Consider the following 17,656-nt stretch of genomic DNA (forward strand, 5'->3'; position numbering starts at 1 on the left):
AGCAGCGAGAGTTTTGCTTATGGAATGATTCTTATCCCTCTTCCCCTGGGTTATTATACTTGGCAGAAAAACCTCTGAGTAAGATTTTACTTGAATATCTCTACTGAAGTCAGCATGTTTATTCCAGGAATCGCGAACATCAAAGCATCAGACAATTATATGTTGTGTGAGGGTTAGGGCTTTTGCGTGCTCCCCCCCTCCCCGATGATCTGAAGGCTGACAGGGGTTTAAAAGAAATAAAACAAAAGCAGCCATGCCTGCTTAGTTGACAGGGGTCGGTGTTGTAACGTGGCGAGGAAGGAGATGCCAACGCTGGCAGACAGCACTGAAACGATGTTCCTTCACACTAATTATTGTGCAAAGCATCCCGGTGCTCCCCTGGGCCCGGTGGCCCCGCAGGCTGCCCACCCCTCCTGGCTCTCTGTGCGCCGCAGGGGCCCGGCAAAGCCCCAGCCTCAAAACCCCTCAGAGATTTGCTCTGTTTGAGCCTTGCCTCAGCTTTATCACTGGTATTTCCACCCCGGCTCCCCTCACTGTGAGTGCAACAGGCGCTTGGGAGCCGCCGAAGGGCAGCCGAGCCATCGTGGTGGCAGCGGCAGGGTCTCACACGCCGCACCGCCCGGCCCAATTAACGCAGGCCGGCGTCCTGAACCCTCACTTGATAAATGGAGCTAAATTAGAGACCTAAACCAAGCAGCTCCCTGAATAACTGCCTACATCTGGGTTCTTTGCCGGGATGGGGTTTGTGTGGAGCGTGCATTGCGGCCCCGCACAGGGCTGCGCTTCATTAACGGCTTCACATATTTTCCTCCTTCACGTGATGAAAACGAGCTGTTGCAAACCCACGGCGGCAGCGCCCTCGCCTTTGCTTTCCTCCCCGCAGGCTACTCCATGCTGCAGAGCAAAGAGGTCATCCCGGTGGCCGCCATCAGCCTCCTGCCCCCGCTGCTGGTAGCAGTGATGATCACAGTGATATTTTACCTCTGCCGCACACAGAAGCGGCGCAAGAGGGCCAAGGCGTGGGGCGGGAAGGCGGGGCAGCCCCCGGCGCTGCCAGAGCCAGGGAGGTCCGCTGAGCGGGAGGAGAAGTTGTCCGTGCTGATGGACGAGAGCCCGGCCGGTGCCAGCCCCACCTGCGCCAGCAGCCGCCCTGCCGAGCTGCTCCCCATCGAGCTGGACGAGATGGTGGGCAAAGGGCAGTTTGCGGAGGTGTGGAGGGCCAAGCTGAGCCACAGCCGCTCGGGGCAGTACGAGACGGTGGCCGTGAAGATCTTCCCCTGCGAGGAGTACTCCTCCTGGAAGAACGAGAGCCAGATCTTCACCGACGCCAGCCTCAAGCACGACAGCGTCCTGCGGTTCCTCACCGCCGAGGACCGGGGTGCAGGGCCCCGCCGGGAATACTGGCTCATCACCGCCTACCACAGCCGTGGCAACCTCAAGGACTACCTCTCCCGCCACATCCTGAGCTGGATGGACCTGCAGAAGATGGCAGGCTCCCTGGTGAGCGGGGTGGCCCACCTCCACAGCGACTACACCGCCTGCGGCAGGCCGAAAATCCCCATCGCCCACCGGGACATCAAAAGCACCAACGTCCTAGTGAAGAACGAGCAGGAGTGCGTGCTCTGCGACTTTGGCATCGCCATACGCCTCGACCCTTCCCTGACGGCGGATGACTTTGCCAACAGCGGGCAGGCAAGTATGACCCGCCAGCTATCCCCGGAGGGGACCCTTTGCAAGCCACCCCTGGTCCCCCGTGGCCAAAGTCCTCGCCCACCCCTGCTAACACCTCTCTCCTCTTTGCGCGCAGGTGGGCACTGCGAGGTACATGGCCCCAGAGGTCCTGGAGTCCAGGGTGAACCTGGAAGACCTGGAGTCTTTCAAGCAGATGGACGTCTACTCCATGGCCCTCGTTTTGTGGGAAATGGCTTCCAGATGTGAAGTGGTAGGAGGTAGGAGCATCACACGGTGGTTGCCACACACCTTTTTGCTCCCTTCCTCCCCGTATGGGACTGTGGCTCACTCCCACATCCCTGCCAGTGGCGTGGGACCTGATTTGGGGTGGCTCAGGTCTCTGTAGGACTGCTAAGAGCTGGCGGCAGATTGTCCCCCATGGCTGCCTGCCCTGTGTGCCGCGGCTCGAGGGGGCCGGCTCAGTGGCCGAGGAGCAGGACAGGACCCCAGGGGGTCATCTGGTGCAGCCCCCGCTCAAAGCCGGCCAGCCGCCAAGTCATATCCGAGTCAGTGCCGGCGATGCAAAACAAACCAAGCAGGAAGAGCCGAAGCTGCCTCCTCCTCCCCAGCCACAAGCACTTTTTTTTCCAGACAACACCAGAGAGCTTATGTTGCAACGGGGACTCGCAAACTCCAGCCTCCGACAGAGCCACGTCCCCCCTCACTTCCCAGAGTCACATCCTGGCATCCGAAATTGCGCGTAGCAAAACATTTAATTAACTGCCCTGCTGTTAGCCCCTGCCTGCTCCCCTCTCTTCCCTTTTTAGCTCTCTCTGGTTCCTTCCCTGTCCCACCTACTTGCAATACAAGCCCACAGAGCTGCAAGAAGCTCCAACCCTCAGCAAGAAAGCTGCCTGGACCGCTCGGCGGCAGGAGAGCCTTGCCTGGCTCAGATGCCCCGTGCATCCTTTGCTCCCGAGCCAGCGTCCCAGGCCATCCTTCCCCACTCATATTTCACCTGCATTTGTGGCCGGGCAGGAACTGGCAGAAACCAGGGTGGCCTCTCATCTTTGCAGCAGGGAATTTCTTCTTGGCCTCCCACGACGTGGGGTTGCTCTTCTGGAAGGGCCATTTCTCCTCTAACCTGATCCCTGCCCACAGCAGGAATCCAGGTGCTGGTAGCGTAGTCGCCTCTCCCATCCTTCACCAGTGCAACGCATTTTACCTGCTCAAAATATGGCTCACCCAAAGACAGACCAAGTCCTTTGTAGTGCATCTCTTGGGTTCAGGAAGGTGGTCAGGTGGTTCCTCGGTCCTGTCTCTGAAAACCACCTCTGCATGAAAACCCAGCACTACGTTTCTGTGTTCAACTTCTAAATTGTTTCCAGATCCGTTTGTTTTTGCAGACTGATAAAACCAAATTTATTTTCGTCCGGTGGACCATGCCAAGGCAAAGCGACGAATGCATGAAAAACATCCTGTAATGCTGCTATTGCTTCCTTGCAGAGGTAAAGAATTATGAGCTGCCTTTTGGGTCAAAAGTCCAGGAGCAGCCCTGCGTGGATACCATGAGGGACATCGTGCTGCATGGCAGAGGACGCCCCGAGATCCCGAGCAGCTGGCTGGTACATCAGGTAAGCTGGGAGTCGCTGACTGAGAAAAGAGCCACCCACATTGTCCCACCTCAGTAACCTACCTGAACAATTATTAAAGCTGTAATCAAAGCAAAAGCGGGCAGAACTCCTGGGCCCTACGTGCAGCTCCTCCTTGGCTGGCTGAGCCCACGTAAGCCCCCCTAGACCCATTTCCTTGGGGTATAAAAGCCACCAGCCAGGGGTACAGCAAAATTTATTGATCAATAGCCATGACTGGGAAGCATTATGAATGCCAAGTGGTGGTATCGGTTATCCTGCAGATAACAGCAAAATGGAGCGTTTTAGTGCAAGCTATTCCCATGAAACACTAAGTTATTTAAGTCTACCCCATTTCTCCCATAACCACCACACCCAGAAACCTCTAGCTCAGGAAACACAGAGTCCCTCGCACACAGCCATCTGACAGCAGGGACAGAGGGGAGGAAGGTGCATCCAGCCTCCTGCCCACATGGTTGTGGAGCTTTCAAGCTCAAAATTACCTCTAACATGAGAGGTCAGGACTTGGCATGTACGAAGGACTTCTGCAAGGAAAGCCAAAACGAGAAGCATCTCCCTCGAGTGAAACAATTGGGGAACACGTGTGAAATTGAGAGCGGGGAACCTGCTAGGCTCAAGTCTTGCCAATGGAAAGTCTTTCACCAGCCTTCAGCTCAGAGGGTGTGAAAGCACAGCGTTTTCAGCACAGAAAGCATAACCCAGTGCTCTAGAATAGAAATGCTTCAGCAATGATGAGATGGGCTCCGTTGAAACCATCCCCAAGCACACCCAGACCAACCAGCTCCAGAACCACAGCTACCTCCTGGCCCTGACATAGTCCTCTCTCCTCCAGGTCCAGCACTTTCTTCCATGCACTGAGGACACAAGGGGTTACAGGCATGCTGACCGAGATTTCCAAATCTTGCCTGACTTTGGTACTTCTGAAATTTCACGTGTCTTGTGGAAAAACACCATCTGCTGATCAACAATTCAGTTCATCTGAAAAGCAAGCTGAAACACTGAGCCCGCTGGCTGACAGAGCCTCGCAGTGTTCAGTACATCATTTTGCAGTATCCACCCATAAAACACACTGCTACTGCTTCCACTCTGCCTGGATGGCATATAAAGCCAGGCTTTTCAAGAGGAAAGGTATAATTTCACGATCCTAGAAGGCCACGTGTTCCCTACAATATCTCCTCTCAAAACCATGTTTGCCCAAAGACTCACAACCGACCTGACCGACCAAAGCTGCAAACAGCATCAAATGAATCTGTGGTTTCTGCGGGACCATCAGTGAGTTTATCAGTTGTCGAGTCCATTTCTGCAGTTCACCCAGCCTTTTTCCTTGATGAAGGCAAACGCTGGAACTTCAATCAGCACTGCCACATATTTGAAGCCTTTGAGTATTCATCACAGACATTCACCTCCCAGGGTCTCTGATAAACTTTGAAACCACAGGAGAAATATAGAGAGGCTTGGGCTGTCAAAAACCACACTCTGATAGAGCTTGACCATAACTGTGCTGTTTGCTGAGCTGAAGAAGGGCTGACTGCAATCGCCTCCGAGAAATAACGTTGCTGTAGTTGGGCTGGTCTAGCACGTAAACAGAGCAAGGCTTATAGGTAGCAACTTTTATTAGACCACCTGATATCCACTGGGGAAGAGGAACAGAAAAGCCACGTTGTGTTCCTGAAAGTTTGCCTCTGACTAATCTTAGCTGATCTAATAAACATCTCCTTACAAGCCTGGCTTTACACGATTTTCCAGGCATTTTCCAAGCGGCCTCCCCAGGATGCAGAATAGGGCAGCACCATCTGCTGGGAAGCAGAAGAAAGCCACCAGTCTGTGCCGCTCCTGGGGTCAACGGCTTCCTGCGGGAAGCGTTGGGTGACAGCAAGGAAGGGTGACAAATTCCTCACCTGAATGGGAAGCGCCCATAGATGTTCCCACCGACGACAATAAGTTTCATGCAGAGCTCCAAACGCTACTTCCACGTTTCAACCATCAGGATCACTCTCAGTCAAGCGAGGACCTACATTGTCGGGACGGTTTAAGATTTTCAGCAGAAATAAGCATTAATTTCCCTGACAGAGCTGACTCACCCAGCGTGCTGCCCATCAGCAGCTCCAAGGCAACTGTTTGCAAGGCTGCACAAGAAAGCCCACTGAAGAAATGTATCCCCAAAGTTTCCCAGATAACTTACAAACACCTTAAGCCCATGCTTGTACCTCGCTTCACACCCCACCACATTTAAAAAAAAAAAAAAAAAGGGTTATTTATAGAATCATAGAATCGTTGAAGTTGGAAAAGACCCTTAAGATCATCAAGTCCAACCGTTAACCCAGCACTGCCAAGCCCACCACTAAACCATGTCCTCGAGCACCACATCTACCCTTGTTTTAAATACCTCCAGGGACGGGGACTCAACCACTTCCCTGGGCAGCCTGTGCCAGGGCCTGACTACCCTTTCGGTGAGGAAATTTTTCCTAATATCCAACCTAAACCTGCCCTGGCGCAGCTTGAGGCCGTTTCCTCTCGTCCCATTGCTTGTTACTTGGGAGAAGAGACCGACCCCCACCTCGCTACAGCCTCCTTTCAGGCAGTTGTAGAGAGCAATAAGGTCTCCCCTCAGCCTCCTCTTCTCCAGGCTAAACAACCCCAGCTCCCTCAGCCGCTCCTCATAAGACTTGTGCCCTTCTCTGCACACTCTCCAGCGATTATTTATCAAATATAAAACCCAAACTAAGTTTATTTTGTGAGCGTAACAAGATGTTCCAGTTGTACCATTCAAAAGAGCATCATCCCTACTTACAAGGCAAACTGCAAATAAATGTCATGATTTCAGGGCAAAATAAGCACAGAAAATCTGATGACTAAACCATATGACGGGGCCATGTTCTGTTTGAGAAAAGGCTTATTTTAAAAGCTTCAGCTAAGCTAGCTCATTTTTGCATGTTAATCAATTATCTCAAATCCTTTCAACTAAGCTAATAAATGAGTGATGTAAGAGGTACTGAAACGCACCATCTGCCAGTTTTGCCGCACAATCCTGTTCTCTAATCTGTGTCCATTATGGAAGATTTAGTACGATGAACCTTAGCGGAGAGCAGCGAGTTCAGAGAAAGGTGCAGGAGGAGAGCTGACACTGACAGTACATCTCTGTAGGACTTGCATTTTCCTCTTGTGTTGGTCCATATAAGATTTTTGGGTTCTCTTAATTGCAAATTAAGAAATACACAAAAACCACTGAAAGAGATGAAGCTTTATTTCGAATAATGATTTTTCCCACTGTGTTGCAACCTTGGTTGACAGCAATGCAAAAAGCAATAGTACATGACAGGAATTATATAGGCAAAGAAAGGTTCAACGTAGCTTCTGGTGCTAGCTGTGTTACTAGCTTAAGAGTGGGAAAAATACCAGCTGAATATTGCCATTTTGTTTCTAAGCCCAAAATATTGGGACTTTTTTCAGAGCACTACCCAACTGGAAAAAAATATATTACTGGGAGACATAACCATTGTAACTGAGAGGAACTGAACGTACCCAATCCCACCTAAACCAAAACGCTATTTTGTGGCGAGAAAACAAAGTTCAGCTGCACGCTGCAATGACGATTTGGCAGGGCGCGCCCTTTCAGAAAGCGGCGAGAACAAGACGTCGTATTTCAGAAGTTTCATTCCGAACTTGCCTTTCAACCCCCCCCGCCCCCCTCCGTCCAGGCGTAACAGCCAGGGCACAGGCGTGAAACCCAGAGACGTGGGCTCAGCTGCCAGCCACGCAGCCAGCCTGCAGGTCACCATCTGCACCTCTCCTGCCCCTCCCGATTTTAGGATGCTCCGATCTGAACGGGCAAGGCTGAGACAGGAGACGGAGGGCCTAACTCCCTTGGGCCCCTATTTAAGTCTCACAGTCAATGCAAACCGATTTCCAGGGAGTATTTCCAGGGAGCGTGGAAAATGGGACCAGATCCCAGGTGAGCTGAGGCTGCTGCTCTAACACAAGCGGTGCCAGTAACGGTGCAGGCATTGGCATTTGCCACGACTTACCAAGGCTGGTTCCTCCTGTGCTTAAGCTTGGCCAAAAAAAGCATTTCTGCAGGAAGCTGTGAAAAATACGGTAAAACACTGATTGCTTTAGATCAGCTTGTAGCTCCTCGTCCTCCTGCCTTCAGATCCTAACTTCAGCCCTTCTCACTGCAGGGAATGCGTTTTCTGTGCGACACCATCACGGAGTGCTGGGACCACGACCCCGAGGCTCGCCTCACCGCCCACTGCGTGGCCGAGCGCTTCAACCTGATGGCACAGATGGATTGCGACGACATCCTCAACAACAACACGGACAACGAGGCCAGCAAAACAGCTTCTCCAGGCGGGGAGTGCCAGGACAGTGATGGGAGCAGAAATATGCAGTGACACAGCAGGCAAAATGTCTCATCACGAGAAGCGAGAGGATAAGTGGGAAGCATTTAGCTCATGGGAAAAAAAACAAACTCGCTTCGTTTTTCGAAATGGAACTAAGATCTATGCATAACTTATTTATAAGATCTGTTTCCTCCCACAGATACAGTGAACTGTGGAATCAATGCTTCGGTTAAAGTGCAACATTATATACGAACTGATTTTGTACTTACTTTAAATGTATAATGATGCAAAGCATTCCTTTTATTATTTTTTAAAATAATAATGTCTAATCTTTTATTAATAACCACTTGAATTCCATGTCTATCTTTTGAAGTCCTTCTATATTGCCATCACAAGTTTATCTTCTAACTGCTTATTCTGCAGAGATCAAGACAATTTTCATTTTTTAATGGCCTCCACACCAAAAAGAAAAAAATCTGTTATAGCAGCAGAAAAAAGAAATCTTGATATGTAACACACCCTCAGTGGCAGAAATGCTGGCAGCCAAGAAAATCATTCACTGATCAGACAGTCCTTAGTGCAGTGTAAAGACACCCGATAATCCAGTTTGCAAAAGCCTGACTGGCTGCAACTCCAACACCCCTTTTTTCACCGGGGAATTCCTGGGGGTACTTGATAGTTCAGGTAGGTGTGTGAAGTTTCTTCTATAGAAAAAAAAAAAAAGCTGCCAATACAGACACTGCTGTTTCACTCTCAGAAGTCTCCATAGAGGGTATCTAGACAAGTCTTTCCCCATATCAGTCCAGTTTCCAGGCACCTCTTGCCAACAGATTTGTGCCACGGTAACACCGGCAACACAAACTTGTGTTGGCTAATTCTTCTTGCGACTCTTTCACACCCTTCTGCTGTGTTACTCAGCCTGAAGAAACATGATCAGATAAAACCAGGACCTTTACTCCCGTAACCACCAGACCAAGCCGGGCTGGCTCTGTAGTGGAAAGGCAATTAAGGAAAGGTAAGTCGTACCTCGCTCTGAACCCTGGCACTGTGCAAATCCTAATCCCTCCACCCTTGGGAGCAAAAGGTAATAAAAACCTCAGCTGCTACCAAGAAGCCCTGCAAGCCCATACCTGACACTCACCTACACAGAGGTATATCTTTCAGGATAGCATCCGAGAGGAATACTTTGCTTGCCGGCACACAGCTACATGGATCAAGCCCTACAAGAGAGGGGAAGGGAGAAAACCCTACAACAGCCACGAGCTTTCTACAGCTGAGGCTCCCCGATGTGGAGCAGGGAAGCAGATCTGCAGGGCTGTTTCGGTTTTCTGAAACGTGCAGCTATGACAGCACCAGCCCATACAAAAAGCTTTTCTTCCCTCACTATTGTTTCCAGCTCTCTGGACCATTTCCACAGCTCCTAAGTTAAAAGCCTAGAACAAAATTGTCTCTAATCCCTTCAAAGAAGGTTGGAAGGGGAGTGAATTAGGTTGCATCAAATCTAAATAATAAAAACAACTTCAGCTACCATGTATAAGTCTCCACCTGCAACTGTGACCATACCTTTCATTTTAGGGACATGGTTTAGTGGTGGACTTGGCAGTGTTGGGTTTACAGTTGGACTCGGTGATCTTGAAGGTCTTTTCCAACCTAAATGATTCTATGATTCTCACCAATTCCCCATCTGGCTGCTACCTCCTGTCATCTTATCATTTTTTTCAAGCTAGCCCCCTTCTCTTGAAGCATATCCTCCCCAGGTCACCATAAACACACCCCTTCCACCCACCTGACCTCAGTCTCATTTCTTTAATATATTAACCACCGCTCTACTGTATGTAGGCCCAAGAGAAACAGAGCATGGGGCAGCTTTTCTGACACGGAGATAAGAAACTACGGGAACACAGCGAACTGCCCCCAGGCTGTCCAATCTTTCCTTCCCATAATATTCAGTGCAGAATTTTCCCTACCCAGTTTTGCACCGAGTTGTTTGGATATAACACTGATGAATATGTTTACTACTTCTTCCAAGTTCAGTTCAAGAGGCTTTCAAAGACACTCGGACCTGTTCTTCCACAGGTGACTGGGACCGAGGGGGATCAGCCTATGCAAACCACACGTTGAAGGCTGCATCTCTGATTCTGATGGCTGAAATCCAAATTCTCCTGGGGAGACAGACTTAATCCTAGGCTTGATAGTTTCTCTTGTAAATAGGCTGAAAAACTTCTCAATCTGTTGCCCTCTCCATGCCTAAAATCTTGAACACTCCGATTGACATACTGCATTTTTTTCCATGAAAACCAAGTCCAGAACCACGCTTTCAGGATTATACGCCTGAACGCCTGCGTTAAACAGGAGTGACTTGTCACACTGTTTTCTGTGAGCAGCAGGGTACGCAGCACCTGGGAAGAGAGCCACTTATTTAAGCTCCAACATCTGTTTATAACTCAGGGAGCCTAAAACCACTGAGATCAATAAGAACGTTGCTCTTAACTTCAGTGAAGCCCAATCAAGGCAAAAAGACAGAAGGGAACATAAGCCAAAATCCTACATTTTGCCATGCCCCCCGTTGAACGCGCTGTGGTTCTAGCAAATACCTACATAGGAAGCAGCAGTGAGCCCTTCCCTTCGCTCCAGAAGGTACAAGATGAAATCAACAGCAGTTACACAAGAGAATCAAATCTGGTCAGAGTTAAAAATACATCCATTAGTAGGGTGCTTGCAACTCTCGGAAGAATCACATAAATGTCTTACAATTTAAGCTGGATATTCAGTGGCTACATTTTTTTTTAAACTGTTTTCAACTACGTCCTTTGTTTCTAGAAGTAACTAGAAATTTGCATCGTAACTAAATCCACATCAGGAAGCCATTCCAGTTCTTCTGGTCATCGGAGCAAAGGAAGGCTTTACTTTTTTTTTTTTTTTTTTTTTTCCTAGCAGCACCCCCATGTTAAAAGAAATCGTTTCATGTATTTTAAAAAACTACTTCTTCAGCATGGGGTCTATTTTTACACAGCAAAATTAGTAACGGCTTTCTTAGTGTGAAACCACAAGCATACCAGATGAGGGTGGAAAAGAAATAACTTAACTAATAATATTATATAAGGAACACAAATGGGTTTATGGTCAACATGGGAGCTTTTCAGTCTGTTTTACAGCCATCACCTTGACAAATTCCCAAATCAAAATTATAAGCAGAGCTCAGTGACTGAGTCATAAGTCTATATTTTATGAAGCGCAAGTTTGATCCCTGGAGCATGCTCAACTGATAAAGGTTTGTTTTCTGCTCTGATCACTGCAATATTAAAAGCCAGACCTTGCACCACAGCCCTTGCTGTTTGTTTAAAGCAAATCTGCCATGTGGCACAGATAACACAGCTATGAAACACCTACAGTGTCGTCAATTTCTTTTCTGTCCCTTTACCACCCCCAGTTTGGTGCAGGAACCATGAAGTTCATGGAACTTCATGATGAACCATGGAAGTTCACGTGTTGCCACCATGATTCCTACCCCAAATCCTGCAACTGCCCAAGGAGCACACCCCAAACGTGCCGCAGACCCAGAAACAAGGAGGAACTAATCCCACTGTTTTCATTTTTATTTTTATTCCTGGTTAAACATGAAAATGCCCAATGGATATCCAAAACTAACACAACAAGAAGGCTGTATAGAATATAGACAGCAGGCCCTAAAACATTCTTCCGCTGGGGAATATAGTTACTACTCAAGTGCACAGTGCCAAAATATCCCACTTCAAGGGCCAAGGAAAGCCCGGACAGGCAGATCTCCAGCATAAAAGATAACAACAACCTACTCTTCCTGGTCACCTCATCTCTAGGAAAGCAGACAGAACAAATGAATCATTTTGTAGTTTTATTATCCCCACCCCCACTTCTCACAAACGGACTATGACTCGCATTGAGATCTCAGTGCATTTCACAGCAAAAAAATGTACAAGAGGATCAAAATAGTTGTGCATAAACCCAACTCTTTTTTTTTTTTTTTTTTGCACAATTTACAGTTTGTGTTGAAAGTTAACATGGTTATTTAAACCTTCTGATGCATTCTTACACTTGTACCTTCTCCATGGAAAACATCTTACCAGATCACACAGTTGTGAGTTCTCATGATGCTGGATCAGGTGCAGCCATTGCCATGGCTGGGAAGTGGCAGATAATGTTATGTACACTGATTGGAAGACTACATCAGAAGAAAAAACAGATTAAGGCACCACTGTTGGAAAAATTAAGGTAGCTTGTAGTTACAACAATAACGAAAGCCATAATAAGTACTATTCTTAATTGCCAGCAATTCTTAGACTTCAATAAAATAGTTATTAAAAAAAACCAAACAAACAAACAAAGGATGTTTGTACCTGAATACAGTTTCCTGATATCTGATTGTGTTTCAAATCAATACCCAGTCCTCAGCATAATCAGCTTTTTTTTTTTTTTTATGGTAAGATGAAAAACCAGGACCTACAGTCCATGTATTCACAGGTCACATTTCACTGCTTTGTTCTGAATAACACCACAGGAGAAAAAAAAAACCAATCCAAAGGACAGTTTATAACACTGATACTTCACCTCTGAGATGATTAGATGGGCAGAGAAATTTAAATACAAAATTGTACGTTTTCTGTTCATTTTGAAAGCCTTAGTCCTCGGGATGGGAAGGTGGAGGAGAAAAAAAGGCCAAACCTCATTACATTATAACATGAGAAAAATCAAAGTCACTCAAAGAGATTTAATAAAATTAGAAGTTGAAAAGTGTTCAAATTACTTTTCCAATTCAAGTCAATTATTTCAAGTATATTAAAATGTTTCAGAGGAAAAATTTCTCCATGGTTACAATTCTAATTGCTTTTATAAATCCATAAAAAAGAAAGGTAGTCTCTACATATATCCCATATTCCTCCGATGCATGCACGCGTTCTCTCTGAAGAAAAAAGTCGTCACGATCCAATTGTTTCTTAACACTGATTTCAGGCACATCTTCCAAACACCCCTCCAGTTTTCCCCAAAAAGGTTAATCACTGGGCATAAAAGCAGCAGTTTTTTGTTGCTGTCATCTACATGGGTACTGCAGGTTTCAGTTATTAAAGAGCTTGACGCAGATTCTGAAAAAAGTTTCCATGTCACTCCAAAATCCAACAGTTCCTTCTTCTCTTAGGCAGCTTTTGCAATCAGATCTACTTAGAAGAGTCTTACACAATTCAGATAAAATCTCTTGGATCATACAAAAAACAAGTTGGTTGAATGTACCTGGCAAGTTTGTCTCTACAACTTTGATGTGTTTTTTTAATCTTTTTTTTTTTCACTAGCTTTAAAGTGCCCTAGTATATTTATTCCTTTATGCTCTTTTAAACTTTCACAATTACATAAAAAGGGGACACTCAGTGTGATTACTGTGTTTTGAGAGACAGAGGAAAAGGAGAGGAAAATCGGAAAACTCATCTTAAAGCAGCTTTTCTAGTTAGTGTCCGTTTGCTGAGTTTGTGCAGCAGAAACTGTTTTCCAGAGGGGGTTATGATAAACCCAGCCATCTCCCTGCAATTTAGAGAGAAAACATGGTTATAATAAAGACATTGCCCCGTGAGAATTCCCTTCACACAACTATTAGACTGATAGCTGTGAAAGCCAGAGGGACATAGCTTGTACCTTTAACTCCCACAGATTAAGACACAGAGACCAGCGCTGCAGGCTTCTGAGACTACTTCAGAACATGCACGGACTCTTGCTGAGCCACAGCACTCTCTGGGACTCAACTGCACTTGTAATTAACCCAGATGGAAAGCCACTCTTCTCAACTCCATGATCCAGATTACTTTAAAAAGCCAAATAAGAAGCCAGCAGAAAGGCAGCTATCCAGGATTATCAGCTCTAACACAGCCCAACTGCTTACCTGGCAACCAAGTAGCTCAGGATTACGTTTAAACATTTTCTGATTAGATCTGTCTCTCGGATTAGCAAGAGAATTTCACCTCTTCTAAATCTAGATACTAACAATATGAATATCTAAACCTGAGCTAATCATAGTAAAATAGCTGTAGAGAACAAATAACTTCATTGTATCTAACAGATAGTCCTGAACTTTAAAACACAAAAAAACCCCAACCTTTTCAGCCTGTGTTTTAAACCCTTGCTAGACCACAGATATGGGAAGAAGAAGGGGGAGTTACATTACTGCAGTTTAACAGCTAAAGCTTTCACTACAAGGAAAATCTAAACTACTACAGCATAAATTTTAGTTGAGTCCTCCCCTCTTGCATGGGGCTTAGCAAAGCTCTCTACACAAGCAGGGTTTCATCATCTGGATCACAATGAAAGCCTATTTCAAAGTTATCACACCAGCAGCCCTCAGTCATCCTGGGCAGTCTGCAGTTCACCTTGTTACAAGCCTTACTATTATTATTACTATTACTATTATTATTATTACTACCACTACTGAAATACAGGTTAAGCCATTGAACAAATAAGCTCCATCCAAAACATAACGTACAAGAACACAAAAAGTTCCAAGCTGAGAATGAACTCATGTTCCTTCTTGCTACCAGTAATATCTTGGGTTCACATGCACACAACATAAGCAAAATTAGTACTACTGATTATTTTCTTTGGGTATTTACTGTTACAGCCTACTTACACATGTACATGTAAAGCTCTTTTCCATGTGCCACGAGGAAGTGCGTGGTAAATAAACCAAACCACAAACCAAACGTTTTGTTGCAAGGGAATCGCAAAACCAAAGCATCTGGGAAGCAAAGGGTAAAGTCACACCTTTACATGTTTAGGAGTGCTTATGTCACCTTACTCCTATGGATCCTATGGATCCTGTGGAGCTAAACTATAAGATCTAAGGCCAAATACTCTATTCTGACAGGACACGGACCCATATGTGCACCTGCTTTCATTGCACTGCCTTCATCAACAGCTAACTGCTTGGGAACTTACTTCTTTAAGGAAGTATTTAGTACACCAAGGCGTTTCTGTTTCAGCACGAAGCCTCTCTTCATTCCTCTGTCGTTCTTCAAGGGCTCGCTTGTGCTCCGTAGCCTTATCGATGTCTCCATCCCGCAGAGACTCCGTTACATGCTGCCACAGCCTCCTACAAAACAAATTGTTAACTTCAGTTCTCAAAAGTTTTCTCAGCCTGCCACCTGGAACTACAGGATCGCTGCAGGCAGCTCTTTCAGAACAGCGCTCCCCCCACTTTTGCATGACAAACCAACCCAGATCGGAGCGCAATGGTGCAGCGCAGGTGGAAGAGCTCATGGCAGAGCCTTATAGCTACGCTAGCACTTAGGAGCAGATAGGAACGGCTCTGAGGTTTTGGCTGTGTCAATCTAACGTCTGTTCGTACACCCCTTAAACTTGCTATGGAAGTGTTATTCAACAAGCAGTTTCTTGCTAGGACCTCCCTTGTCAGGGGCTGCGCAGGTGAGTAGCTGATGGATAGAAACAAAACAAATAAGGAGGCTCTGCCTAGCAAGCACTTTAGGAACTCATAAGAAAACTGTCCATGAATAAAAGAGACAAGACAAGCAACCATGTGCCTGCACTTGTTTTTTGCGCTTTATTATGCGCTTGTTTTTTGGTTTTTGTTTTTTTTTTTTTTTTTAAATTAAGATCACTGCTGCTAAGCACTATCCACAAATAACATCTACATTTGCAGATTTTCCTAAGGCATTCACCAGACTGCTTAGGACAAAAAGGGTCAGACAATAGTAAACACATACTCTACCTAGATTCAAACGGTCCTTGTTTCTCAAGGGGCCGGACTCGTTTTCTTGTCACAGACAGCTTTGTCAAGTCCACATATTTCGTCTCCCCATTGCTGTAGGTGAACTCAAGCATGCTGTTCCACTCTCCTTGCACTCTGCACACCACTGTGTTCGTCGTGTTCTGCTTCACTTCGCCCGTGACTCTAGGAAAGCAATTTTTATTTTTAAAAGGCCATGGCTGAAGACACCTGAGGACTATGCCTTGCAGAATCACTCAACTTCCCTCGGAACGAGTTTGCGAACTTGTCACACTGTCTTGAAAAATGTTAGTTACTTGAATTGTATTTGCATATTGAAGCTCAAAGAGCAAGGTGACTTTCACTCGTTGCTCTAGTTCTCTTCACGTTACCCAGGAAACTCCATTTTTGGCTGCAGCTTAAACTTGTTTCAAACCTTTTAATGGAATTGAAAATGAAAAAGAAACTAACACAGGATGGTTCACATGTAATAAGCAGTTGATCGTTTCCACTTGAAACGCCACATCAGATGTGTAGTTCAGACTGAAAAAATAAAAATTAGAACTTTCTACCAAGAATGTATCTCACTACCTGCTGGCACTTTATCGCACATCTTTACATCTCAATGTTCTCCATGTGTAGGTGGTCTCATTTTTATGTTGCTCACATAAGCAGCAGACACACAAAGGCAGAAAGCAAGGTAGGAAACCAGGAATCAGGAGAACTGCTCCTCTTTCCTGTCTCTTCCACAGAAACCTCTGCCAATAACAAGATATTAAAAATGTCTTTCTAATATGCACTGTTTCATTCAAAGTGTTGCACAGATGCTCAAGTATCACCATAATTGCACACACTGATGCATATTTTTCTTCTCAACAGCAAGACCTGTCCAAAGACCTCCCGACACTCACTTCATCCTGAACCAAGGAGCGGAAGCTTACTGAGCATAGATAGGCAAACAAGTTACCACCCTCAAACAGAAGTTTTCTCCCAGAAAGAAGAAACATTCTCACTTGTAAGGTGCTGCAGGATTCACAAAGGACACTACCTCCAGCTCCAATTAAACTGCAATTACCTGTACACACGCTCTCTACAACACACCACTCTCCAGTTCCCCTTCCCGCGGTTCATCAGCGCTCGCACAAAGCACGTGTTACATCTCCTTTCATGCTCACATTATGTGCGGCTAATAATAGCACGCCGCTGGTTTGCTGTTATTTCCTTTGAACAACCATATACAGAGGAGCAGAAAGCAGCTCTTCCGTGCTCCCGCCTTGCCCACGTTGGCTCTGTGGTGCCACACTCAGAGGGAGAAGGGAGCACAGGACACGTAGATGCCACGTCCCCTCTTCCACATGCACCGGTCACTTCCAGCTGCATCTACCTGTCCCCACCCCAAGCCCTGCATCAAAACAGAAAAATTAATTTCTCAGGCAACGAAATGAGTATCACAGGCCAGACCTTCCAGCACAGAGATACTGGATGCCAGTCAGATCAGACCTGCGGGAATCCCCAGGGCCAGCGGGGAAAGCTCGCAGCCGGCTCTGAGCAGGAGGCGGCAGCCAGGGCTTCTGCCACATCTTGCACATGCAGGAGGAGCCACATCACAGTCCAGCAGCTCAAACCTAATTTAACTTTATAAGGAAGACCTTCCAAAAAAACCAGACTGATAAGTATGTGCTGCTCAGGCACAGTTTTCTATTACAAAAATTTAAGATTCGTTCAAGAAAACAGGCCAAAGTTGGAGCAGCATGAACAATAAGAACACATTTACATTCAACTATTAAGGTTTTTTTCTGTGGAAGTTAGCAAGCACTAACAGTTTCCGAAAACAACTGAAAGAGTCGGCAACAAGCAAGCAGCCTTATTTTATGCTGCTTTTTCATCCTGTGCCTTCCACACCTCGCCAAAGCTATTACACGTGGTGGAGTCCCTGTCCTCCTCCCAAGGGATCTCTGAACAGACTGAATCCACAGGACGCCAGAGACCAGCCTGTTCGGACTTTGCAGTTACATCTTCGCAAGCTTAAGAGCTTAATTTTTCCAAGCACTGTGTGGTTACAATACAATACTGACATCCAGTATTTTAATATCAATCACAAAATTACTGTCTCTGCTCAGCTTCAAGTAAAGTTATATCGCTCACTACTAAGGTGCAGCACCAAGCTGCTACATTAAATTCTCATTGCAACCTGTATTTCTTCAGGTTGCATTGCTCTGTGACACACAACCATTCCCAGCATTGCAGATTGTAAT

At 46.3% G+C, this 17,656-nt stretch overlaps 2 protein-coding genes across 2 annotated transcripts in view; one reads left to right on the forward strand and one right to left on the reverse strand.

Annotated features, from left to right (window-relative positions):
* LOC104020241 (TGF-beta receptor type-2-like) overlaps positions 1 to 8,006 on the forward strand; it is a 36,070-nt gene extending 28,064 nt beyond the window's left edge. Inside the window, exons 4-7 of the mRNA XM_087730625.1 lie at positions 884 to 1,692; positions 1,808 to 1,949; positions 3,178 to 3,305; positions 7,502 to 8,006. Coding sequence (XP_087586751.1) covers positions 884 to 1,692; positions 1,808 to 1,949; positions 3,178 to 3,305; positions 7,502 to 7,714 — 1,292 coding nt within the window. The 3' untranslated portion in view covers positions 7,715 to 8,006. The remainder of the gene's footprint in view (positions 1 to 883; positions 1,693 to 1,807; positions 1,950 to 3,177; positions 3,306 to 7,501) is intronic.
* Positions 8,007 to 11,521: 3,515 nt separating this feature from the next.
* The window catches only part of OSBPL11 (oxysterol binding protein like 11), a 43,778-nt gene continuing 37,643 nt past the window's right edge, over positions 11,522 to 17,656 (reverse strand). Inside the window, exons 11-13 of the mRNA XM_087730624.1 lie at positions 15,405 to 15,587; positions 14,615 to 14,768; positions 11,522 to 13,210 (exon numbers count right to left, since the gene is read on the reverse strand). Coding sequence (XP_087586750.1) covers positions 13,133 to 13,210; positions 14,615 to 14,768; positions 15,405 to 15,587 — 415 coding nt within the window. The 3' untranslated portion in view covers positions 11,522 to 13,132. The remainder of the gene's footprint in view (positions 13,211 to 14,614; positions 14,769 to 15,404; positions 15,588 to 17,656) is intronic.

This window comes from Nipponia nippon, unplaced genomic scaffold (genome assembly GCF_047370975.1).
Source record: "Nipponia nippon isolate SJK-2023a ecotype South Korea unplaced genomic scaffold, ASM4737097v1 scaffold_5, whole genome shotgun sequence".
NCBI lineage: Eukaryota > Metazoa > Chordata > Aves > Pelecaniformes > Threskiornithidae > Nipponia > Nipponia nippon.